Raw genomic sequence first — 26,747 nt, 5'->3', positions numbered from 1 at the left:
GTCGTCCAGCAGTCCCACCTCCTCCCTAGCCGGTTGCTTCCCTTTAACATATCTAAAGAACGGTTTGAAATTTCGTGCTTCCCTGGCTAGCCTCTCTTCATACTCTCTTTTGGCTTTTCGAACCACTCGGTGACATTCTTTTTGATACTTTCTGTGCTCTTTCCAGTTCTCCTCAGTTTTGTCCTTTTTCCATTTCCTGAATGAATTTTTCTTATTGCCTATCGCTTCCCACACTATTTTAGTTATCCAAGCCGGGTCTTTTGTTCAACTCTTTTTGCACCCCTTTCTGAATCTGGGGATATACAGATTTTGCGCCTCGCTCACCATGTCCTTGAGAAAAGACCAAGCATGTTCTACCGTTTGCCATTTTTTGGAAGTGTTCCTAAGTTTCTTCCTTACCATTTCTCTCATTGCTTCGTAGTTTCCTTTCCTGAAGTTGAAAGTTGTCGCTATGGTTCTCTTTCCTTTCGGAATTCCTACCTCAACCTTGTACTTGATCATGTTATGGTCGCTGTTTCCCAATGGTCTAACGGTCCCACTACTTCACTTCCTTTGCAGGTCCCCTTAACCCATTTAGGATTAGATCCAGAGTGGCATTTCCTCTCGTTGGTTCTCTAACAAGCTGCTCCATGAAACAATCTTGTATAGCCTCCAGGAATTCTGTCTCCCTAGCGAATTTTGAGCTTCCAAGACTCCAGTCTATCCCGGGGTATTTGAAGTCTCCCATAATAACCGTGTTACTGCTTTTGCATTCTCGCTTCATCTCGGCTTCCATTTCTTCATCGATATCTCCGGTTTGCCCGGGTGGACGTTGGTATAGGCCCATCTTTATTTCAGGCCCTTTCCTTTCCGTCCATCGGTGGTTCCCATTTGTTGTTGTTTCTCCCCACAGAGAACTTGGTCCACTGTAGCTGGTCCTGCCTTTGTTTTCACTGCTGTTCCAAAGGCAGAGATGACAGGGAAACTTAGCAAAACCACCTTGGATACCCATTAGGAATGTCACCACTTTGAAGCCTCCAGTGACCTTCCAGCTGTACTCATTATACTTCAAGGCGCTTAGTAAGGTCTTGATGCTGTTGTAATCCTCTTTGAGGTGCCACTGAGTGAGCCAGTGGAAGAGGCGGGCTACTGGAAGAGAAGAGGCAGGCTACTGAATGGAATTTGGGTGGTACTTGTTCCCGTAATGGAGTAGCACTGCTTTAATGCTCCTGGATGAGCTGTCAATGAAGAGACTCCACTCTTTCAGGTTACAGGCAATTCCAGTTACCTCAAACAGACTAGTCCATTTTGATGGGTGAAGAAGGTGGAAAAATCTTGGTGACGCTTCCTTTAATCTGTGACTTACACACTTTCAATGCTTGAGTCTAGACATCAATAGCTCAGCATTGAGACCAAGATATCTGATCAAATTGTTGGGGTCAGTACATTTTAAAATATCGATGTTATGGTGACAAAATCAAAATTTGAGGGGACAGATAGTCATTTTCTATACTTTTGTGGCATAGGCAATTAAGAAGTAACAGTTATTACCCAGGAACAAAACTGTGGAATGGCCTTGTTGGCCAAATTTGGAAATGTGGTGATAGGAGTTCATTCAGGAAACTGCTGAAAATGCATTTCTTTGAGCATTTGACCTAGTGTAAAGATTGGTTCTTTCTGCTTTTCTTTTTATCTATTCTGATCTGTTTCAATATTTTATGTACGTAATTTATTGTAAACTGTTTTAGAATAAAATGGTTTAGCAATTTTAAAAATAAATAAATAAAATTTTGTTACATAGTTTAATCATTGGGTGGATTCATTGCCACTATCTTATTGGTACTGGAAAAAACAAATTGTACATGGTGTTTTTATTGGAAATGCAGCAAGCTAAACATTAATTTAAACAAAGGAAAACCTTTTTACTGATATGGAAATATTATGGCTTTCTCCATTTTGAATGATTTGGATGATAACAAGACCCATGTGCTTTGCGTTGGCTCAACCACAAAGACCTAATTAATTGGTTTGAGTAGAGAAGGAAGGGAGGGGATCGAGAGGGGCTATACAAGTTGTAGATCAGTGTTTTTCAACCTTTTTATACCCGTGGACCGGCAGAAATAAAATAATTATTTTGTGGACCGGCAAACTACTAGGACTAAAATTTAAAAAACCCGTTTCTGTCCCCATCTCCGCAAGTTCGGTCGCCTCAGTAACTATAGAAAAATAGACAAATATAGTGCAAAGTAGACAGCAGATATAAATTCTCAAAACTGACACGTTTTGATCACTAAATTGTAAATAAAATCATTTTTCCTACCTTTGCTATCTGGTGGTTTCATGAGTCTGGTTGCATTTCCTTCTGTCTGTGTATCCTTTCTTTCATTTCTTTCTTTCTGCACTCAGGCCCAAGAATTGTCCCTTTCTATTCCCTCCCTTTTTCCTTTCCATGTCCTTAGTGCCCCCGGTGCCTCCTCCCCATGTCATTAGTGCCCCCGGTGCCTCCTTCCCATGTCTTTAGTGCCTCCTTCCCATGTCCCTCTCACTGCTTTCCAGACTTTGTCCCACCCCCACCCCCGATGCCTGCCTGCCTGTCTACCTCCCTGGCCAAAGCCAGCCAGCCTGCTTGCCTGCCTACCTCCTTCCCTCCCTGCCGTGCAAAAAAAAAAAAGCCTCCCTCCTTCCTTTCCCCAGAATTGACGTCGGAAAGAAGACTTCTTGTCGGCTTTAGCAGCAGCAGCAGGGCGGTAAGATAGCAGCGGACCGGGTGAAAGGAAGGAGGGAGGCTTTTTTTTTTTTTTGGCACGACAGGAAGTGATCGCCTGTCCTGTTGTCCCCGAGCACAACTTCGGGACGCTGTCCCTGAAAACGGGACATTTCAGCGTCCCGAAGCTGTGTGTGGGGACAACGGGACCTATGGTCACCCTAATCTTGCCAGCCCTGCACAGACCGGCAGAAATTTCCTACTTAGATATTTGCATCCCATAAGGCTATAAGAACCAAGGCTATGTAATATACTATGAAGCCCTGATTCTGTATAGGATGCCTGGGAGAGGTGTCCTATACAGAATCGGGTCTACACTAACCCCGATTCTGTAACCGGCGTCCATGTTACAGACGCCGGTTAGAGAATTGGGTTAGAGTAGAGGCGGCTACTACACTTATTGTGGCAAGGGATAAGTATAGTGACCACCTGTCCGATCGCTGGCAGGAGGGGCTGAACCCCTCCTGCCAGAAAGCCGCCCCTGCCCCCCGAAACTGTAGTTTGCCGGCAGGAGGTGCCGAACCCCTCCTGCCGGAACCCCCCCCCAACTCCCAATCACCGGCAGGAGGGTGCCCAACCCCTCCTGCCGGAAAGCCAGACCCTCCATGCTAATGACTTCCCCCCCCAAACTAACCTTTAAATGTTGGCTGGCTGGACGGGTCTTGCTGCCGTCCAGCTGACAGGCCTGCCCCTTCCTGGCCTATCCCCGCTAAGTCTAAGGCCTGATTGGCCCAGGCTCTAGAAGCCTGGACCAATCGGGCCTTAGGCATAGCGGGTCCGCAATGCCTAAGGTGTGATTGGCCCAGGCTTTTAGGCTTTGAAAGGAAGTCTACTTTTGAGCACAGTTTAGGCTTCAAATAAAGTTCTATGGAGGGAACTTAGGCACTCTTTGGACGTTCTTCCGGAACTTAGGCACAGTTTGGATGTCCTTAATATGAAGCTGGAGAGCTGAACTTATGACCTCTGGAAGAGGAGCACAGGGCTTTTACTTATTGAGCTATAGCAGCTTCCAGGCAGGTGTCTGACTGCCCTGTGATATGATAGCTTAGAGATCTGTTAAACTATCATATCACAGGGCAACCAGAGACACCTGCCTGGAAACTGCTATAGCTCAATAAGTAAAAGCCTTTTGCTCCTCTTCCAAAGTCCATAAGTTCAAATCCCAACCAGCTCCCCAGCACATATTTTAATTGTGGCATTCTACCTTGCAAGTGCACCTTAATGATCTCACAATGAGGTCAGCATTGTGCAGCTGCAAACCTCCATTTGCAATGAAGTAGAAGCCATGCTATGATCTGTATCTGGGTTTTTTTTTTCTGTTTTTAAGCTTTTACAAATGAAGTTATGTATGCAATCTATATATTTTTGTCATTTCAAGAATGAGCTGATTGGAGCATTGTTTAGTCTGAAAAAAGGGTAGCTTTTTAGCAAGATAACTAAAGCTATGTGTTTCATGTGCTGTGCTTCAGTTAATGGATCTTTTCCTCCAATTAGCAAATAACATTGCTGTTTGTCCACAAAAATAGGTTTTGCATGCAATATATGTGTTTTGATGTGCCCTGTTTATGTGGTGCCTTATTAAATGTATTTTGAGCTTAATAAAGCAAAAATAAAACCCCAGAGAGCTATTTAGCAGATCGCATTAAGGATACCCAAACTGTGCCTAAGTTCCGGAAGAACGTCCAAAGAGTGCCTAAGTTCTGACCATAGAACTCAGGTCTATTTGAAGCCCAAACTAAGCTCAAAAGTAGACCTAGTTTTAATTTGCCTACAATATAGGCATGATATGGACGCCCTAGGTCGCTTAGTGTTATGTAAATGAATCAAAGGACGTCCAAATTGAGTCATTGCACAAACCATGCCCATGCCTATTGAGTTTTAAACATGGGCATCCATGAGATTGTGGCTGCGGCTACAAAGTGGCGTCTACATCCTTTGGATGCCTAAGTATCAATTACCGTTTACCAAGTACCAATTACCTTAATTGGCTCATTAATTACTTAGGTTAGACGCCTAAAGCATGCCTAACTTTAGGCATGACTTAGGTGCCCTTTATAGAATCAGGGCCTTATTGTTTAGAGTTTATTTTTGCATTTGTGTTAATAAAATTGAAATAATGTTTCAGCACTGGCATATTCTGAGGCTTTTTCTTCTTCAATTCATAAATGCAGTAGTGGTATTGCATAAGTCTCATTTTGGAGACTTACCGTAAGTGCCACTAACATTCTATACAGCTAGTCCCTGGGTTAAGAATGAGTTACGTTTATAAAGCTGTTCTTAAATCGGATTTTAAGATTCTTGCTGCTTACCTCTGCTCCCAGCTGACAAAAGGGCCAACTGACCCTCAGTGTTCCCTCTAAGGTACAGCATGCACAACCACACACTGTTCTTAATGTGGCTATGCATCATTCTTTAATTTTCTGCAGAAGTGTAGTAGTTTATGTTACTAGAAATACTGCTTAGTGAAATCGCGTTCTTATTATGAGTCATACTTAAGTCAGACATTTGTAACTCTGGGACTGCCTGAATATCATTGTTTGTGATCAGATGTGAGAGCCATATCCTCTTAGATTGCTTTTCTGTTTTCAGTGAGGAAGAGACTAATTTATCTTGATTTATTGACTTTATCCTTTTCATTTTTAGGTTATTTATGGAGTGGTAAATTTGGTAATCTTCAATGCTTCTACCACATTCTGGACTTGGGTAAGTCCCAGCTCAGATTCCTCTTACTCTGTAGATATTGTCATAACAAGGAGGGTGCCGGAGCCCAGGTTCTTGAACCGGCCTTATAAAACCCCCCCACAAAAACTCATCCCAGATGAAAGCAGCTTTTCCTGAAGAACAGGGCATACAAGGGGATATGGAAATCCTGGATGGATTAGGACTGGGAGGGAGTGGAGAACTTCAGTGCCCAAGAAGCTTTTCTTTAAGAGGGCAAATGAAGGGGGGTGGGGAGCCCTGAGGATGAAGAACTTCCCTGAGTGCACAAAAGTATATAATGGCTTTTAGCAGGTCCAGAAGTATAGAGCTGATGTTCAATTGAGAGACTAGAAGTGCCCATCCTAGTAAGATAGCAATTGCTGAGATCCCTCTTGGAGAACAAATGACCGAACCTGAACATATGGACTACACTGATTTGGAAGTGGAGTTTGAGCCCCGATATGGAGATGTGAAAGGGGCTTAGAGCTGAAGCCATTCTGTTAAGAAAGTCTTACATTCTACTATATTTTAACAGTGTTTGACAGCAATAGGGTGGGGGATAGTGCCAGTTGTTTGAAATAAAACTTATCTCAAGCTGAATAGCTGTCAGGAACTCCAGAGCTGTTGAATACTGGAGAAACTGTGAGAAATAAAGTATTAGCCAGAGTGAAAAAAATATTTTAAAGTCTGTATTGACAAATCAAAAACAAAACAAAAGACCTAAGACTCTTCGGGAGCAGGAGGAAAGTCCTCCTGCTGCTCTGGGCTATTGGGCGAAGAGTGGCATAGCAGGGTCTGGGCACCCCTCCTGCTCCCGAAGATGAGGGAACTATTTTAAAGGTACCGGGGTGGGTGGGCCGGGGGTAGGAGGCCTAGGAGCAGGAGAGACTGAGCACTCCCTCCTGCTCTCAACTTTTTGGTGCCAGGGGTGGGCTGTGCTGATCGGGGGGGGGGGGGGGGGTGAATGCCATGCTGCATGCAGCATTTTTTTTTTTAATATATATAAACGCTGATGGCAGGAAGGAGTTGGCATCCCTACTGCTTTTTTCTCCGGGGGGGGGGGGGGGGGGCACTTTTTTTTTGACAGGCCTGCCTGTCTTTTTTTTTTTATGGGGCAGATATTTTGCATGTGTCAAAAAACCCTGCAGACCTGACAGTAACTCAGAGAGAGAGAAGGGGGCAGATGGTGATGGACGTGGGGTGGAGAAAGAAGGGGGCAGATGGTGATGGACCACATTTGCTGAAACACCAGTCATGTTTAAATGCATGGAGGCTAGAGGAGTCTCTGGTATCTCATTGCTTGGACCATCACCATGAATTTTCATTTCTCTGATGTGTGGCTTTAGAGCAGGGGTGTCAAAGTCCTTCCTCGAGGGCCACAATCCAATCTGGTTTTCAGGATTTCCCCAATGAATATGCATGAGATCTATTTACATACAATGAAAACAAGAGATGCAGTTAATGACCTTAAAATAAACAAAAATATAGTAATTAAGCCTGCAGATAAAGGTGGAGGTATCATCATTATGGATAGAGAAAAATATATCCAAGAGATTCTCAGACAAATTAATGATGTAACTTTCTATATGCCTTTGGATCAGGACCCTACTTCAGGCTTATTAGGAGAGATCAAAGAATTAGTTGACGCCGCATTCCATTCAGGCTATATTACATTAAAATAAAAACTTTTCCTCATAAATGAAAATCCGGTAATTCCCACAATATATGTTTTACATAAGATTCATAAATCGATCATAGACCCACCAGGAATATCTATTTTATCCCAGGACAAGCAGGCAGGATATTCTTAATGTATGGGTGACGTCACCGACGGAGCCCCGGTACGGACACTTTTAACTAGAAAGTTCTAGTTGACCGCACCGCGCATGCGCGGGTGCCTTCCCGCTCGACGGAGGAGAGCGTGGTCCCCAGTTTCTTCGTTTCCGCGGAGCGAAGAAGACGCATGTGCTTTCAACGGCTGTTGAAATATTCTACTTTGCCTTCCCGCTCGCGTAATTTTCTTCCTTTTTTGCTTTTTTCCCTTCGGGTTTCTTTTTCGTCTAAAAAAAAAAAAAAAATTCTTTAATTTGTCTTTTCCTTTATTTTTCTGGCCGGCCCCGGCGGGGCCTGTTGCCAACATACAGGCCTCCGGGTTTGATTTTGCGGAGGCCGTGTTTCCATTCATGCCCCCTCAGCCGGGTTTTAAGAAGTGCCAGCGGTGTGCACGCCCGATCTCTCTCACTGACCCGCACAATTGGTGCTTACAGTACCTGGGTCTAGAGCATCGGGCTGACACCTGCACCCGCTGTGCTACTCTTAAAAAACGTACGTTAAAGAATAGGCAGATCCAGCAGAACATCCTTTTTGGCACCGGATCTGCCATGGAATCTTCCACACCATCGACGGCGCCGCTAAAGTCGGCACCGACTACCTCCACACCGCCTGATCCTTCCTCGGGGTCGATGGCGTCAGGTAAGCCGGCTAAGAAGCCTTCCACTTCCCTTGAGCGCCCTCCTGCCACGACGGCGACACCGGTCCTCCCGGCATCCAGCCGACCCCGTAAACGCTCCGCCCCGATTTCGGTGAGTGCCTCGTCATCGGCCTCCTCATCGCCGGGGCGTAGAGCAGCACCTATGGTACCGAAAAAGAAAAAAGCGGTACCGGTGCCTCCTCTGGACGACCGCATTGCGGCCATACTCCAAACTCAATTACAGGAGCAGCTACAGCAACAACTACAGCACCTGTTGCCAACAATATTGGCCCCGCTCCTTCCGGTACCGGACCGGCCCGAGCCTCGCACCATACCACCGGAGTCGACTCCATCAGTACCATTAAACACATCCATGCCGGTGCTCGCGGCGGAACCCATCAACCCTCTCGTACAACTACACTCTGATGCCGATCCTCTCCGACATTGGGACCGTCGCCAAGCCCCCCGAGACCGGCACCGCTCTTCTTCCCCCGGTACTGTCTTCATGCGTTCTGGCAAATCTCTCTCTAAGACTCGCCACGCAGAACCATCCACACCACCGTCCCGTCCTATACACACCGACGTCAGGGACCCAGACCTCTGGGAAGAATCCCAACCCGGTACCGACGATGAGGTTTCTTCAACCGCCGAGGAGCCCTCCACAATCGATACCGGTTCCAAGCCTGAACAATCCTCGTTCACCAAATTTCTTCGGGAAATGTCAGCGGCTCTCTCTATCCCATTGGAATCTGACTCTAAGAAGTCACAGGCTTTCTTAGATGCCCTAGACTTCGAGCAACCCCCCAAAGAATTTCTAAAGTTACCCGTCCACGACATCTTACGGGAAACTTTCTACAAGAATTGGGAGAACCCTCTCTCGGTACCGGAGGCCCCTAGAAAACTGGATAGTCTCTACAGGGTCATCCCTATCCCGGGGTTTGACAAACCCCAACTACCCCATGAATCTCTTCTTGTCGAATCCACCTTGAAGAAAACCCAGGGATCCAGTATTTATGCTTCTACCCCTCCTGGCAGAGAGGGCAAAACGATGGATAAATTTGGCAAGCGCCTTTATCAAAATTCAATGCTTGCAAACAGAGCCAATAATTACACCTTTCACTTCTCCTTCTACATGAAGCATCTGGTTCAACAACTCTCTTCATTACAAAAGTATCTTCCTGAACGTAAGGTCCTTCTTTTCCAACAACACATTTCCAGTCTGCTCCAACTCCGCAAATTCATGGTGCGCTCTATTTATGATTCTTTCGAGCTCACCTCTCGAGCTTCGGCCATGGCGGTTGCCATGAGACGTCTGGCCTGGCTGAGAGTTTCCGACCTCGACGTTAACCACCAAGACCGCCTAGCTAACGCACCTTGTCTTGGTGATGAACTTTTCGGAGAGTCCCTAGACTCCACCACCCAGAAACTCTCTGCTCACGAGACCAGGTGGGATACTCTCATCAAACCGAAGAAGAAGACTCCGCCTGCTCGCCCCTATAGACAGCAGTCTTCATACCAACGCAGATTCTCAGCCAGACCTCTTCATCCACCTCTGCAACAACCTCGCCGACCTCGTCAGCAACAGCAAACTCAGGCTCGCTCCCAATCTCATCAACCTGCCAAGCCTCTCCCTCAGTCAAAACCTTCTCAGCCCTTTTGACTCCTTTCTCCAGGGCATAGCCAGTCTCTCACCAGCGTTACCTCTTCCTCAACCTATCGGAGGACGCCTGCAACTTTTTCTCAGCCGTTGGGAGGTTATCACGTCAGACCAGTGGGTCCTTACCATCATTCGCCACGGCTACTCTCTCAACTTCCAGACTCTTCCACCAGACAATCCTCCCGTAGAGTCTGCTTCTCACTCCTCTCAAACCCTCCTCCTTCTCAAGGAGGTTCAATCCCTCCTTCTTCTCAATGCCATCGAAGAAGTCCCCCAAGACCAAAGGGGTCAGGGATTCTACTCTCGCTACTTCCTGGTACCCAAGAAGACAGGAGACCTACGTCCCATCCTCGATCTCAGGGACCTCAACAAGTGTCTGGTCAAGGAAAAGTTCAGAATGCTCTCCCTTGCCACGCTTTACCCTCTTCTCTCTCAACACGACTGGCTATGTTCCCTAGACCTCAAGGAGGCCTACACTCACATTCCAATCAATCAGACTTCACGTCGCTACCTCCGGTTTCAGATACAGCACCATCACTACCAGTACAAAGTGCTACCCTTTGGCCTCGCATCATCGCCCAGGGTGTTCACCAAGTGCCTTATTGTGGTGGCGGCCTTCCTCAGGTCTCACAACCTCCAGGTGTTCCCCTACTTGGACGATTGGTTGTTGAAAGCACCTACGTCTCCGCTTGTGCTACAAGCCACTCAACACACCATCTCTTTCCTCCATCTTCTGGGGTTCGAGATCAACTACCCCAAGTCGCATCTGCTTCCCACACAGCGACTTTAGTTCATTGGAGCTGTTCTCGACACCACTCTGATGAGGGCATTCCTCCCCTCCGACCGTCAACAGACCCTGCTCCATCTTTGCCGCCAGGTACTCCTTCATCACTCCATCCCTGCTCGGCAGATGATGGTCCTCCTGGGCCACATGGCTTCCACGGTCCATGTGCTCCCTCTGGCACGACTCCACCTCAGAACACCTCAGTGGGCTCTAGCCAACCAATGGTCTCAGACCACGGTCCTTCTTTCTCATCCCATCTGTGTGACATCGTCTCTTCAGCGATCTCTTCAATGGTGGTTGAACTCCTCCAATCTTTCCAGGGGTCTGCTTTTTCATCTACCCTCTCACTCCATGGTCATCACCACGGATGCCTCCCCCTACGCATGGGGAGCCCACCTGGGAGAACTTCGCACACAGGGTCTCTGGACCCCTCAGGAACGTCAACATCATATCAACTTCCTGGAACTCAGGGCCATGTTCTATGCACTCAAAGCTTTCCAACACCTTCTCTACCCTCAGGTTCTTCTCCTGTGCACAGACAACCAAGTCGCCATGTATTACATAAACAAGCAAGGCGGCACCGGTTCTCCCTTCCTCTGTCAGGAGGCCATCCGCATCTGGACCTGGGCCACGGCCCGCAATCTTCCTCAAGGCTGTCTACATCCAGGGCGAACAGAACTCCCTGGCCGACAATCTCAGCCGCATCCTTCAACCTCACGAGTGGACTCTGGATCCGACCACACTCCACTCCATCTTCGATCGGTGGGGCACTCCTCAGGTGGACCTCTTTGCAGCTCCTCACAACCATCAACTGCCCCTTTTCTGTTCAAGACTCTACTCTCCTCATCCCCGGATGCGTTCCTGCTCAACTGGACGGGTCGGTTTCTCTATGCCTTCCCTCCACTTCCTCTGATGTTGCGGACGTTGTTCAAACTCCGCAGAGACAATGCCACCATGATTCTCATCGCTCCTCGGTGGCCTCGCCAACACTGGTTCTCTCTCCTGCTCCAGCTCAGCTCCAGGGAGCCCATTCCCCTTCCTGTGTTTCCTACTCTACTTACGCAGCAGCATCAGTCTCTACTACATCCCAATCTGTCCTCGCTCCACCTGACAGCTTGGTTTCTCTCAGGCTGACCTCTCCACAGAATCTGTCTCAGCCTGTCCGTCGCATTTTGGATGCCTCCAGGAAACCGGCCACCCTCCAATGTTACCATCAGAAGTGGACCAGGTTCTCCTCTTGGTGTCTACTGCATCACCACGATCCCACCTCATTGGCGGTGGAAACTGTACTGGACTATTTGCTCTCTCTGTCCGACGCTGGCCTCAAGTCTACCTCCATCAGAGTCCACCTCAGTGCCATCACTGCGTTCCATGAGCCTATCCTCGGAAAACCTCTTACGGCTCATCCCCTGGTTTCCCGGTTCATGAGAGGCCTCTTCAATGTCAAACCACTTCTGAAGCCTCCTCCAGTCGTCTGGGACCTGAATGTGGTTTTGTCAGCCCTCATGAAACCTCCGTTTGAGCCTCTTGCCACTACTTCACTCAAATTTCTGACATGGAAGGTGCTTTTCCTCATTGCCATCACCTCTGCCAGGAGGGTTAGTGAGCTGCATGCACTGGTTGCCGACCCACCTTTCACTGTTTTTCACCATGACAAGATGGTTCTGCGCACCCATCCTAAGTTCCTTCCCAAGGTGGTCTCGGACTTTCACCTCAACCAGTCCATTTTTTTGCCTGTCTTTTTTCCCAAACCCCACTCTCATCCTGGGGAACAGGCGCTGCATACGCTGGACTGTAAGCGCGCCATTGCTTACTATCTTGATCGCACCAGGGCTCACCGCTCATCCCCTCAGCTCTTTCTATCTTTCGACCCTAACCGTTTAGGTCGCCCTGTCTCTAAACGGACGCTTTCTAACTGGCTTGCTGCCTGCATTGCCTTCTGTTATGCTCGGACCGGTCTCTCACTGGAAGGTGAGGTCACGGCCCACAGAGTCAGAGCTATGGCTGCTTCCGTAGCTTTCCTCCGTTCCACGCCCATCGAGGAAATCTGCAAGGCTGCCACTTGGTCCTCAGTTCACACGTTCACTACTCACTACTGTCTGGATGCCTTCTCCAGACGGGATGGACTCTTCGGCCAATCTGTGTTACAAAATTTATTTTCCTAATGGCCAACCATCCCTCCTCCCCCTCTGTTAGCTTGGAGGTCACCCATACATTAAGAATATGCTGCCTGCTTGTCCTGGGATAAAGCAAAGTTACTTACCGTAACAGGTGTTATCCAGGGACAGCAGGCAGATATTCTTAGGACCCGCCCTCCTCCCCGGGTTGGCTTCTTAGCTGGCTTATCTTAACTGGGGACCACGCTCTCCTCCGTCGAGCGGGAAGGCACCCGCGCATGCGCGGTGCGGTCAACTAGAACTTTCTAGTTAAAAGTGTCCGTATCGGGGCTCCGTCGGTGACATCACCCATACGTTAAGAATATCTGCCTGCTATCCCTGGATAACACCTGTTACGGTAAGTAACTGTGCTATCTCGGCCAATGGATCCGTTTTAGAACTTTTATCAGATTTCACCGACTTCTTTTTACGTCCATACATCCCACTCATACCCTCCTATGTTTGCGACTCAGCGCATGTTATTAATATTATGGATGAGTTCAATGGAGATTTAGAGGATTTGATTTTGGTAACTTTGGATATCGAATCACTTTATACCATTATCCCACAAATGGAGGCTATACAAGTTATTGAGAAAACACTTCGAAATAGGAATACATATGATAGGATACCAAACAGATTTATTATCACTGTTGCTACCTTAGCACTCACACATAATTATTTTTGCTTCCAAGATAAGTTCTTTTTACAAATTAAGGGAATGGCCATGGGAGCTTCTATGGCCCCAGAAATTGCAAATTTGTACATAGCTGAATTTGAAAATAAATTTTTAAGCACACATGAATATTGGGAATAAATAAGGCTTTATAAACGTTATATAGAAATGACTATTATTCTTCCATTGTAACCCCCATTTTTTATATCTTTTGTAACCCCCATTTTTATATCTTATGTAATCCGCCTTGAACCGCAAGGTAATAGCGGAATAGAAATCTCTAATGTAATGTAATGTAATGTGTTTATTTTATGGAAAGGCAGTATCCCCAAGTTATATTCTTTTCTTGATTGGTTGAATTCCTGTGATAGGAATCTCAAGTTCAAAATGGATCGTAATGATAATCATATTGCATTTTTGGATATCATGATTTCCAAGGATCAACTAAGCTTTCGAACTACCATTTACAAAAAACCTACAGACAAAGAACAATTATTTGCATTATACTAGCTTTCATCAAAAACCTCTTAAGAGGAACCTACCCTATAGTCAGTTTCTACGATTGAAGAGATTATGTTTGACACCTGAGGAATTTGAAAGGCAGGCTCCATCCATGGCCCCTAGATTTGCCATAAGAGGATATCCTTGTGGATACACTCGGTCAAAATTAATACATGGAGAAGATCTTCTTAATACTGGAAAAAGAGACAGCAAATCACCAGACTTCACTTGTGTTTTAAGACATTCACATCTTTCTGGTGATGTAAAGCGCATCATCATGAACAACTGGCGAATTTTAGAATTGCACAAATGTTTTGAAAATACAAAACCAACGATAGCATTGACCAGGAATCCTAACCTTAGAGATAAATTAGTACCTTCTGCCCTTACTCACATCACCATAACTCAAGGTAATCACACTGAACATCAACCTTGCTCCAGCTGCTCAGTGTGTAGATATTCCATCAGCATTACAACCTTCGTACATCCAAAGACTGGCAAGAAATACAAGCTCAATTTCAGTAGTGATTGTAATACAGAACATGTTGTATACATCATAGTTTGTCCCTGCAAACTTCTTTATGTTGGGAAAACCAAGAGGAAAATCAAAACCAGGATTATAGAACACAGGAGTTGCATTCTTAGAGAGGTTAAAACAGCTCCATTAGTAGTACATTGGAAAGAATTCGGCCATACTATCAATGATCTCCACTTTTTCGTTTTTAAAACCTTTAAACTTAGGGCTTCTTTTACGTTTTAAAACCTTTAAACTTAGGGCTTCTGTTACAAAGGTGCGCTAGCGGTTTTATCGCATGCATCGGATTAGCGCACACTATAGTGTGCGATAGCCGAAAATCTACTGCCTGCTCAAAAGGAGACGGTAGCGGCTAGCGCACGTGGCAATTTAGCGCGTGCTATTCTGTGCGATAAGGCCCTAGCACACCTTTGTAAAAGGAGCCCTTAGGAGGAGAGGTGGAGATATAGATCATATTTTATTACAAGCGGAACAGAGGGCCATATTTGAAATGAATACCATCACTCCAGCAGGTCTCAATCTTCATACTGATTACCGTCCGTTTTATAGACTAGTTTCCTTTGCTTGGATGCTGTTCTTTCATTCATCTTCTGTTTATCTTTTTAGACATAGTCATTTACTTCAGATGTATTGTGTTACTTTCATTTTTATCATGGTTTTTGTCTTTAATTCACTATTTTATATTCTTTTATTAATATTTATTGAGATGCAGGCTCATTTATCATTTTATCATATGTATTCAACCATGGGTACATTGATTTTATCATTGTCTTACTGTCATGATATATTAATATGCATTTGTTTTTTATGTATGGAGTGTTATCATTTTCATCATTTTATCATTATGCATTCCATTATGTGTACACCGTTTTTATTAATGTCCTATTCATCACTATGGAATATCTTATTAGATGTTTTTGTATTTATGTTTTGCATATTATGTACCTTTACTAGTATTTTAGCCCGTTACATTAACGGGTGCTAGAATATATGTCTGTCTGTTTTTATTTCTGTGCCTCTTTCTGTCCCGCTGTCTTTCTTTCTGTCTGTCTCTCTCCCTGGCCCCCTTTGTCTTTCTGTGTCTCTCCCTGTCCCTGTGTCTTTCTTCTTTTCTTTCTGTCTCCCTTCCTCCCGCTGGTGCTAGAATATATGTCTGTCTTTCTTTCTGTCTCTCTTCCTCCCGCTGTCTTTCTTTCTGTCTCTCTCCCTCCCTGGCACCCTCTGTGTGTTTGTCTTTCTGTCTCTCTCCCTGCCCCTGTCCCTGTGTCTTTCTTCCTATCTCCTTCCTACTTTTACTGACTGGCTATCCATTAAAACTCCCTATAGGCATCTTTTAAGTTAAAAAGAAACTTCGCCCCGGCCTGTAGGTCAGGGGTTTCTCAGGCTGACCGCCACCTGCTGCTGGTGGCTCAGTGCTTGCCTGCTGCGGCCTGCAGTCGCCGGCAGCCGCCAGCTGCCACGGTCTGCAGCTGCCGCCAGCCACCGCGGCCTACTGCCGCCGTGATCTGCAGCTGCCGACATCCACCTCGGGGGAAGAGAGATGCATGTGCACTCCTACCTGCTGTGCCCTACAGCACATGGTAAACGGGAGCACGCAGATGGGAGTGCGCATGCGCAGCTTAGTGTTTTATTATATTAGATAGTGTAGCTACTTTGCTCTTCTTCTGTGTTTTTTTTGTTTTGTTTTTTTGCAGTTGTAACATAGTAACATAGTAGATGACGGCAGATAAAGACCCGTATGGTCCATCCAGTCTGCCCAACCTGATTCAATTTAAATTTTTTATTTTATTTTATTTTTTTTAATTTTTCTTCTTAGCTATTTCTGGGCAAGAATCCAAAGCTTTACCCGGTACTGTGCTTGGGTTTCAACTGCCAAAATCTCTGTTAAGACTTACTCCAGCCCATCTACACCCTCCCAGCCATTGAAGCCCTCCCCTGCCCATCCTCCACCAAACGGCCATACACAGACACAGACCGTGCAAGTCTGCCCAGTAACTGGCCTAATTCAATATTTAATATTATTTTCTGATTCTAAATCTTCTGTGTTCATCCCACGCTTCTTTGAACTCAGTCACAGTTTTACTCTCCACCACCTCTCTCGGGAGCGCATTCCAGGCATCCACTACCCTCTCCGTAAAGTAGAATTTCCTAACATTTATGGTATTATTATGGGTCTAACACTAAGCTGAGTGATGTTTCCCTTACTCTGCAGTGTTGCTTAGGGTAGGTGGCTGTTTTTCTGCGTAGCATGCACTCCTCTAGTACTTCATTTTCACCAGTAGATGTCGCTATGGTTCAAGCCAAAAAAAAAACCAAATGAGCAGGCTAAACAATAAAAAATGCAACAAGAAAAAAGACGGAAGCTAATTCTAGCAATGTGTGGTTCCTTTTCATTGTTCTGGACAGTGTGATCAGACCCTCTATGGATGTTTTTCCCCTCCCCCCTTTCTGCCGATGCTGGCTTGCTGCTATTACAGCATAGCTCACGCTTTGACGGCCTGTAGGTCAGGGGTTTCTCGGGCTGACCGCCACCCGCTGCTCATGGCTCCGTACTCACCCGCCGTGACCTGCAGTCGCCGGCAGCCGACAGCCGCCACGGCCAGCACCCACCGATAGCCACCGCGGCCTACAGCTGCCATGGCCTGCAGCCGCCGACAGCCGTGGCTGCAGACATCTGCCTCGGGGGAAGAGAGAGAGAGATTCGCGCGCATGCGCACTCCTACCTGCGGTGCCCTACAGCTCACGGAAAACAGGAGCACGCAGGTGGGAGACCGCATTCGTGGCTTAGGTTTTTATTATATTAGATATTTGTTATGATGTTTCCACACATATATGCAATATATATTTGAGTTATGATGTAGTTATTATTACATTTTTTATGACATGTTTTATATATATATATATATATATATATATATATATATATACTAGACTTTAAGCCCGTTACATTAACGGGTGCTCGAATAGATGTCTGTCTGTCAGTGTTTCTTTATCTCTCTCTCCTTGGCCGCTGTCTGTATCCTTCTGTCTCTCCCTCCCCCCCCCCGAGCAAAGCTGTCTGTCCCCAGCACACCTCCCCCCAAAGCAGCCCCCTTTCCCTATCTCTCCATGGCCCCTTCTGTCTCCCCCCCAGCACACCCCTCCCCCCAAAGCAGCCCCCTTTCCCTCTCCCTGTCTCTCCATGGCCCCTTCTGTCTTCCCCCCAGAGCAAAGCTGTTTGCCCCAAGCACACCCCTCCCCCTAAAGCAGCCCCCTTTACCTCTCCCTGGCCCCCTTTCTCTGTCTGTCTTTCTGTTCCTCTCTCTGCCGCTGTATCTTTCTTTCTTTCTGTCTCCCTCCCGTTGTCTGTCTGTCATTTTTCCTCATTTCCCTGTGCAGCAGCATTTCCATCCCACTTCCCTATGCAGCAGCAACAGCATTTCCCTCCTTTCCCCCCCTTTCCTGTGCAGAAGCAGTAGCAGCATTTTTCCCCACCCCCCTTTCCCTTCTCTTCCCTGCTCGGTTCGACCCCTCCCCCTTCTTTTACTGCCCGATCTGGCCTGCTCCTGACCCTCCCACCGCCGACAAACCTCCGGACTCCAGCCGCGTAGGCAGCACTTTAAACACGCTGCTTCGCGGCCTTCTACTGCCGATTTCCTCTGCCGCGTCTGTCTCAGATGATGTCATCAGAGACGCAGCAGAGGAAATCGGCAGTAGAAGAGCGCGAAGCAGCGTATTTATAGTGCTGCCTACGCCGCTGGAGCCGGGAGGTTAGAAGAGAGAGAGCACAGTCGCGCGCCGTGAGGTTAGAATGTTGCCACAGAAACACACCTCACAGCGCCACACCGCACGAATTTTCGAGAGCGCATGCGCGCTCTAGCATTTTATTATATATATATATATATATATATATACTAGTCTTTAAGCCCGTTACATTAACGGGTGCTAGAAAGCAGCCCCCTTTCCCTCTCCCCCTCCAGTTCCTCCCTGTCTCTCCATAGCCCCCCTTCTGTCTTCCCCCCTTAAGCAAAATGATCTGCCTCCCAGCACACCCCTCTCCTCAAAGCAGCTCCCTTTCCCTCTACCCCTCCAATTCCTCCCTGACAGTGTGTCCGTGGTCCCCCTTCTGTCTCCCCTCCCAAGCAAAGCTGTCTGCCTCCCAGCACACCCCTCCCCCCCCCCAAAGCAGACCCCTTTCCCTCTACCCCTCCAATTCCTCCCTGACTTTCTCTCCGTGGCCCCCCATTTTTTCTCCCCCCCCCCAAGCAAAGCTATCTACCTCCCAGCATACACCCCCCCCCCCCAAAGCAGACCCCCTTTCCCTCCGGCCCTCCAGTTCCTCCCTGACTGTGTCTCGGTGGCCCCCCTTCTGTCTCCCCCCCCAAGCAAAGCTGTCTGCCTCCAAGCACACCCCTCCCCCAAAGCAGGCTCCTTTCCCTCTCCAGCTCCTGTTCCTCCCTGTCTCTCCATGGCCCCCCTTCTGTCTCCCCCCAAGCAAAGCTGTGTGCCTCCAAGCACACCCTTACCACAAAGCAGGCCCCTTTCCCTCTTCCCAGTTCCTCCCTGTCTCTTCGTGGCCCACGCGATTTTCTCTTCTCGCGGTCTGATCAGCTCCCCTAGTCCCTTGCCGCCGCCGCCACCCCCTTCCCTTCCCGCGGTCGACAAACCTCTTGCCTCCAGCAGCCGCCGCAGCACTGTAAACACGCTGCTTCGTGGCCTCTACTGCCCCGATTTGCTCTTCAATGTCCCTGATGACGTCATCAGAGAAACGGAAGAGCAAATGAAGGCAGTAGAGGCCGCAAAGCAGCGTGTTTACAGTGCTGCGGGGGCTGCTGGAGGCAAGAGTTTTGTCGACCGCGGGAAGGGAAAGGAAGGGGGTGGCGGTGGCGGCAAAGGACTAAGGTAGCCGGCCAGACCGCGAGAAGGGTGGGCTGAGAGGAACCCGGGACCGTGGCAGAGGCTCGTTGCACAGTGTAAATACAGTTGCTCAGTGTGAGGTTTCCTTCGCTCTTCCGGGTCTGCATTCCGACTCCTCAACGCACCAGCCTGAGCCGGCATAGGCGGTTGAGGGGGGAAGGTTGTGGTCGGAGTTGCTAGGCTGCAGCGGATGCGTGAGTTGCGAGTGTGGGGCCTGCAGCGGCGCGAGGTGGAGACCGAGAGCAGGCTGTGGTGACGTTGTAGGCGCGCATGCGCACTCGTATTTTCGCAACGGACCAGGGAACACGTTTTTTTTAGTGCGCATGCGCGGCCTATCATTTTATTATATTAGATATATATATATATATATATATATATAAAATTTTATTTTATTTTTTTTAAGATATTGTATGTATGACATGATATTTCAATCTCATGAGATTATTTGCCACAGATAGATTTATTTATATAAATTCATGGATTATGATTCCTTTTGACACTCCCTTGTTTAGGTTCAAATTAATTATGCCTCTAGCTTTTTCATGTATTCTTTATAGACATAGCCATTTCATGATTTAAACTATTTACATTAATGTTTCTTTGTGCTTAATTGATTTCTTTTTTCTGTTTTGAACTATCTCAGACATTTACTTCTCATTTAATAATGCATGCAATCAGCTGTACTGTATTTTCATGTCTTCTTCATTGTAGTTTCTTATTTTTCGATCCAATTTGTCATAGACCTCAGTCTGGTCATTCACTTTTTAGGGTCCGTTTTATTATTTAATATTTGTATCTTACCTACTTTTAGATTTAACCTTTAGCTTGACTGGATATGCCTCTTTTATACACATTTTTCAGTCTTTAGGTTGGTATGCTTATTCTCTTATCTTTGCTTCTACCAGGCAATTATACTATCGCTCCTTTTTTAACATCTTTTGAGTATGGCCAGGATGCCCCTTTCCCTCACGTCATTATGTCTCATTTTGTGGATACGTTCTCTGATCCCACGTGACCCCTGCCTTTATAGCTCCCTCGTCCCGCAGCGTCTTTTTTTTGCTACGGCGAAGTTCATACAGAGATTGTTTTACGGTTGCTGTCTTACTTGAACAGGCTAAGGTAAGCTCTACATTTTATTAGCGTCTAATTGGTTTGATGTTTTACAGTCTATTGTTTTACCTCGTTTAGTTTGCTCCTTGTCATGGAGTTCGCTGGTGTCTTCCAGTTTTTAGTCGTAGGTTTTTACTCCTTCTGGAGTTGTACATTTTATGTATAGCACTCGTATTCCTTTTTTTATGTATAGCACACATTTTACATTTCCAATCTTTATTTCTGCAGTTCAGTCAGATGTTTTATATGTCCCTCTTTCCCTTCCTCACACTGTTATGTTAGTATTTTTTGTTAGTTTTTTAATAAAACTTGCCTAGATTTGTTCATATTAATTCATTTATTCAGTCATCATCTGGTATCTTCATCCTCTGTACCATTGCTAGTATCATGCCTCCATGTTGCCTTAACACTTTACACCCATTATCCTAGACTCACTTTTTCATACTCTCAGTCTTTTCTTTGAGCACGGATGTTATATATGCTTTTATTATTGTTTATATGATTTTGTTTTTATGTTATCTTCATAAGGCATTACTAATTAAGTTTCATTTCTTCAATTTTTGTTTGCGGTTCTATTTGATACCTTATCAATTTGGGTAGGTTCTTTCATTTCTTCAATTTTTGTTTGCGGTTCTATTTGATACCTTATCAATTTGGGTAGGTTCATTCATTTATTCCTTTTTGTATTCTTTTTGTTTCTTTCTTCGTCTGCTTACATCTGTATTTTTGCACATTCCTCTTTTTCAGTTTTCCATCATGCTTATGGTTCACCCTTACATCATTCATCAGTTATAACACAAATTTATGCATGATACACTTGTCATTCCATGCTATTTGTAGTCCTTTTTTGTCACTTAGGTTGGTTTCTGGCTTAATGTTTTGTGATATATTTTTTGCACACTTTATTTTCACATATCCATACATTTCACATATCATATGCATTTCTGTTTTATATGTTTTATATATATTTTTATTCCTTATGCACATTTTGAGTTGTTCTATTTTGGTTTATTAGGACCCCTGATGAAGGCGTGTTAACCGAAACACGGACTGTGTCGGGTCCTTTGGTTTGGTTTAAGGAGGTAATACTAACCGCATTCATAATTTTGTTATAATAAATTTAGCCTGTATTCTTGTATATTTGTCTACAGTTTTTCTTTGTTTTGGTTTGTGTATTGCTTACTGCAGACTTTGTTGGGTTTTCTTTTTGTTGGTTGCAAATAGATCTCATGCATATTCATTAGGGAAATCCTGAAAACCAGACTGGATTGAGGCCCTCGAGAAGGGACTTTGACACCCGTGCTTTAGAGTATTGTCCACAATCTATTAGGAGAGGAGATTATTGGCGGCGGCTTCTTAGACAAAAGGAACAGCAATGAATTTATCTGTTGTTCTGTACAGCCTATGGGCTTGAATGCCCAGATTGAATGGATGGCCTTTTTTGAATGCAGGCAAACTACAGTACCTGAATGGTCAATCTTTTGAAAGGGGCAAGTTTTGAGAGCGTGGATTGCAGCTAAATTTTCCTTTTCAATGCTACTATGAAATGTGAACTATGGTGTCTGAATGTTTGATATGGACCTAATTATCTCTGATAGTGGAGTTTTTCTGCCTAGTACAATGCTGCATTATTGAGTGTGAGTTGGTTTTGTTTGTTTTTTTGAGAATTTTGGACTTTTAAATAGAGGGGTTTTTGTGGGTTTTTTTTTTTGGAGGGGGGTTACCTATGAAGATTAACTGAGGATTTTTTTTCTCAACTCCTGTGTTTTTTGTCCTTTGTTCTTTACTTTCTGTTCTTGCTTTTTGGGGAGAGATCTATTGAGAGGGCTCCTTAGTTTATAAATAGAGTATGTGTTTTGGGGTGTGGTGATTATTCGTACTCTCTCCTTAAGATGGTGGGTAATTGAAATCACCCATTATTATACTGTTAACCCAATTTGCCAGCTTTCCTAATCTCTGAAAACATTTCTTCATCTGTCTGCTCATTCTGTCCTGGGGAGGGGGGAGGGTAGTATGATCAGACTTGTATATTCCTTCCCTTCACACATGGAATTTGAATCCATATGGATAGAAATGTTTGATTTCTGCACTGCAGAATGTTTATTTTGTTTGATTCAATTCCCTCTTTAATATATAGTGCAACCCCCCTCTCCAATTTGATATAGAAACATAGAAAATGACGGCAGAAAAGTGCCACGGCCCATCAAGTCTGCCCACTCTAATGACCCACCCCCCTAACTTCTTCCCCTAAGAGATCCCACATGCCAATCCCATATTTTCTTAAAGTCTGGCACGCTGCTGGCCTCAGTTATCTGCAGTGGAAGATCATTCCAATGATCAACTACCCTTTCGGTGAAGAAATACTTTCTGGTGTCGCCATGAAATTTCCCACCCCTGATTTTCAGCGGATGCCCTCTTGTGGCCGTGGATCCTTTAAGAAAAAAGATATCATCTTCCACCTCGATACGGCCCATGATATATTTGAATGTCTCAATCATGTCTCCCCTCTCTCTACGTTCCTCTAGCGAGTATAGCTGCAATTTACTCAGCCTTTCCTCATACGGGAGATCCTTGAGTCCTGAGACATCCTGGTGGCCATTCGCTGAACCGATTCAGCTCTCAGCACATCTTTTTGGTAATGTGGCCTCCAGAATTGTACACAATATTCCAGATGAGGTCTCACCATGGATCTGTACAACGGCATTATGACTTTGGGCTTCCAGCTGATGAAACTTCTATGGATACAACCCATCATTTGTCTAGCCTTGGATGAAGCTTTCTCCACTTGAATGGCAGTTTTCATGTCTTCACTAATGATCACTCCTAAGTCTCGTTCTGCTGCAGTCCTAGCTAAGGTCTCGCCATTTAGGGTGCAAGTTCTGCACGGATTTCTGCTGCCAAGGTGCATGACCTTACACTTTTTGACATTGAAGCTTAATTGCCAAGTCAAGGACCAATGTTCCAGTAAGAGTAGGTCCCGCGTCATACTGTCAGGCAATGTGCTTTTGCCTACTATGTTGCATAGTTTGGCGTCATCGGCGAATAATGTTATTTTACCTTGAAGCCCCCGAGTCAGGTCTCTTACGAAAATGTTAAATAGGATCGGGCCCAAGACCGAGCCCTGCGGCACTCCACTGATCACCTCCGACGTTTAGGAGAGGGTACCGTTTACCACCATCCTCTGAAGTCTACCGCTTAGCCAGTCTTTGACCCATGCAGTTAATATTTCACCTAATCCCATCTAACTCATCTTCCTCAATAACCTGCAGTGTGGGACGCTATCAAAAGCTTTACTGAAGTCCAGGTACACGACGTCCAGGGATTCCCCCATATCCAGCTTTCTTGTTACCCAGTCAAAGAAGCTGATTAGATTGGATTGGCAGGACCTTCCCTTTGTAAATCCATGTTGATGGGGATCACGTAGATTCTCCTTGTTCAGGATCGTATCTTATTTATGTTTAATTAGTGTTTCCATAAGTTTACTCACTATTGATATGAGACTCGTCGGTCTGTAATTCGCAGCATCCCTTTTTGTGGAGTGGAATGATGTTAGCTGTTTTCCAGTCCAACAGGACTCTTCATGTACTTAGGGAAAGATTGAAGAGCGCGGATAACGGTTCCGCCAGGACATCACTCAATTCTCTAAGCATCCTGGGGTGTAGATTGTCTGGTCCCATAGCTTTGTTCACTTTGAGTCTTGATAGTTCACAGTAGACGCTGCCGGGCGTAAACTCGAAATTCCAAAATGGGTCTTCCGAGCTTTCCCTTGTCTGCAACTGTGGACCGGACCCCGGCACCTTGCAGGTAAACACTGAGCAGAAGTATTCATTTAGTAGTTCAGCTTTATCGGAATCCGATTCTACATAATTTCCGTCTGGTTTCCTAAGGCGTACTATCCCATCTGTGTTTCTTTTTCTGTCACTAATATACCTGAAGAAGGATTTATCCCCCTTCTTAATGTTCTTTGCTAGATTCTCTTCTATTTGGAGTTTGGCCTCTCTGACTGCTGTTTTGACAGCTTTAGACTTGGCCAGATAGTCTTCTTTTGTCTCCTTTTTTCCTGATTGTTTGCAGGAGATAAATGCTTTTTTCTTCTTTTTAACGAAGTCCGAGATCTCCGCAGTGAAACCACTGAGGTTTATTGTTTCTCCGCCAGAATATCGCCTACTGAAACCTCTGAGAGAGAGAGAATGCATATCATAACCATCTCATATTCAGAAAAGGCATAAAGCTTGAGGTTTCTAAGCGGTTTACAAAAATGAATGCATTAAAAGATACAATAAAAAAAACAAAAAAAATAAGATGGGTACTTGGAAATTCCCTAACTGTCCCAAAGGCTCACAATCTAACTAAAGTACCTGAAGAGACAATTTATGAAAAATAAAGATAAAATATAAAGATAGAGATAGAAATGAATATTCCACTAAGTAATGAATAAATAAATTTAAAGATAGAATTACAAATAAATAAATAAAATAAATAAAAAATAGAGATAAAAAATAAGTATCAAGAGAAATAAAAAAATATATATTTAAAGTGTTCTCCCCTGCTGGATCGGGGGAGGGGTGTAACTGATCAGGTGCCCTGCTGAAGAGGGGCTCCCAATACTGCTGCTGGTCTCGGTGAGCCGTTAGCATCGCTTCTTTCAAAGTGTTCTTCCCTGCTGGATCGGGGGAGGGGTGTAACTGATCAGGTGCCCTGCTGGAGAGGGGCTCCCAATACTGCTGCTGGTCTCGGTGAGCCGTTAGCATTGCTTCTTTCAAAGTGTTCTCCCCTGCTGGATTGGGGGAGGGGTGTAACTGTGATCAGGTGCCCTGTTGGAGAGGGGCTCCCGATATCTTCCTTGGAACGTCTTTATCTCTGCAGTGATAAAGAGGATCCTTGGAAAACACTAGAAATATCTTTGTGCCAAAACTGGTCTGGGATGGCTATGTATATATCCGAACTGCTGCTAAGAAAAAGAAAAAAAAACAAACATGTTAAATTAGCAGAATCCTCAAGGTCACTTAAAGCAAACTTCATCCATGTTCCATTCAGGCCGACCTGGACCACATGTCTGCCATCTGGGTCCCACTACACTCGGAGGAGTGGGCACTGCGGTGCAGAAGTTAGGTGCAGGCTAGATTTGTCTTCTTTTGTCTGCACTGTCGTGTCCTGGCATTCAGAAGCAAGGGTCAAATTCTGAAAATCATTAGTTATGTCTAGGACAGAGAAAAATGTACATTTAGGGTTAAATTTCACAGTAATGTCAGAGTAAGAGGCTGCCACTGGTGCTACAGGCTTTGAAACCTTATTTAGGGCCTGAGAGTGTATAGTGAGCCTAACAGAGCCCTCTGGTTTAGCATCTGACCAAGCTGTAGAGCCATATGCTAAAGAGATAGGTCCACTCAGGCCCTTCTTCTCCATCTTAGGCACCAGTTCTGTTGCTGGAGGAAGTACTGGATGCTGTGTTTGTGGTTGAGGATCTTCGGCCTCAAACAAAATTTCAGTGTACCTTTTCCCACAATCTTGTGCCCAAACAGAAACATCTGCAGCCTCTGAGTGAGTTACACTATGATCATGCTGCTGCACTAGCATGCTACACTGTGTGGCTAACTGCACAGGAATAACCTCATGAACCAAAGGTTTAGAAGCATTTAGAATTCCTGTACTCAATGCAAGACCAGCCACCTCAACTATTTCTTTGCCTGTATTCTCACTCATGCTGGCAGTAGTTTCTACAATGTCTTTCATTTGTTCCTTTTGTGGGATAGACACACACTTTGAAGCTTTGTCATTTAGACCCTGAATCTCACAAATTTCCATATTTTTCTGATCTCCAGTAGGAGGCGCTCTAACTGTAAAACTGATTCTGGCACCTGTTAAAGTTAATTTATCCTGATCCTCTATGGTAGTATTAACATTGGGGCAGCTGCAAGTGTCCAATATCAAAGGTGCCACATACCTCAAGCTGAATTCTGAGTCTGACTTCTTTCCCTTATCCTGCATCTCCAAAAGTGAGTCCACAGGAAAGCGATAGGAGTCTGGCAGGGCTGTGAAGGTTTGAGTCACCTTGGCATTTGGAAACAGAAAGTCAGGACATCCCTATGCACTAGCACTGTCGTTCCTAGCTGTTAAATCACTTTTTACTCTGTCCAATTCTATCTGCATTGTGTGACGATCCTGTTCCCATTTAATTTTTTCTTTTTCTAATCTTTCCTTTTGGTCTTTGAGTTCATGGAAAGGAATGTAAGTGGAGGCATTTCTGTAACTACCTCTGCCATGCCCTCTATTTCCTGTGTGTGGTGTTTTCTTGTATTGGGGTGCTCCCTCAGCACGCCACCTCCTAGCTTCTGATACTGAGATAATTTGAGCTGGCTGGGTCTTCCATACAGACCCAATCCTGAGCAGTAAAGTGTCAAAAGGGGTAGTTTTAGGGTCCTCAACAGAAGGTGTTTAGTAATCTCGGGGGATAATAATTCTAATAGAAATTCCTTATGTTCTCTCTGACCATAATCTGAAGAAATAGGCCAGTGTTCA

At 45.4% G+C, this 26,747-nt stretch overlaps 1 protein-coding gene across 4 annotated transcripts in view; it reads left to right on the top strand.

Annotated features, from left to right (window-relative positions):
* Positions 1–26,747, top strand: part of TMEM208 (transmembrane protein 208) — a 95,148-nt gene that overhangs the window by 15,060 nt on the left and 53,341 nt on the right. For all 4 annotated transcript variants that reach the window (XM_033942433.1, XM_033942431.1, XM_033942432.1 and 1 more), the window contains one exon: positions 5,387–5,446. Coding sequence is in view for 2 of the 4 variants with exons in the window: in XM_033942431.1 (XP_033798322.1) it covers positions 5,387–5,446 (60 nt within the window). In the remaining 2 variants the exon portion in view is untranslated. The remainder of the gene's footprint in view (positions 1–5,386; positions 5,447–26,747) is intronic.

This window comes from Geotrypetes seraphini, chromosome 4, assembly GCF_902459505.1.
Source record: "Geotrypetes seraphini chromosome 4, aGeoSer1.1, whole genome shotgun sequence".
Lineage (NCBI taxonomy): Eukaryota > Metazoa > Chordata > Amphibia > Gymnophiona > Dermophiidae > Geotrypetes > Geotrypetes seraphini.
The sequence above is the reverse complement of the archived record's forward strand: the minus strand, read 5'-3'. Positions and strand labels throughout refer to the sequence as shown.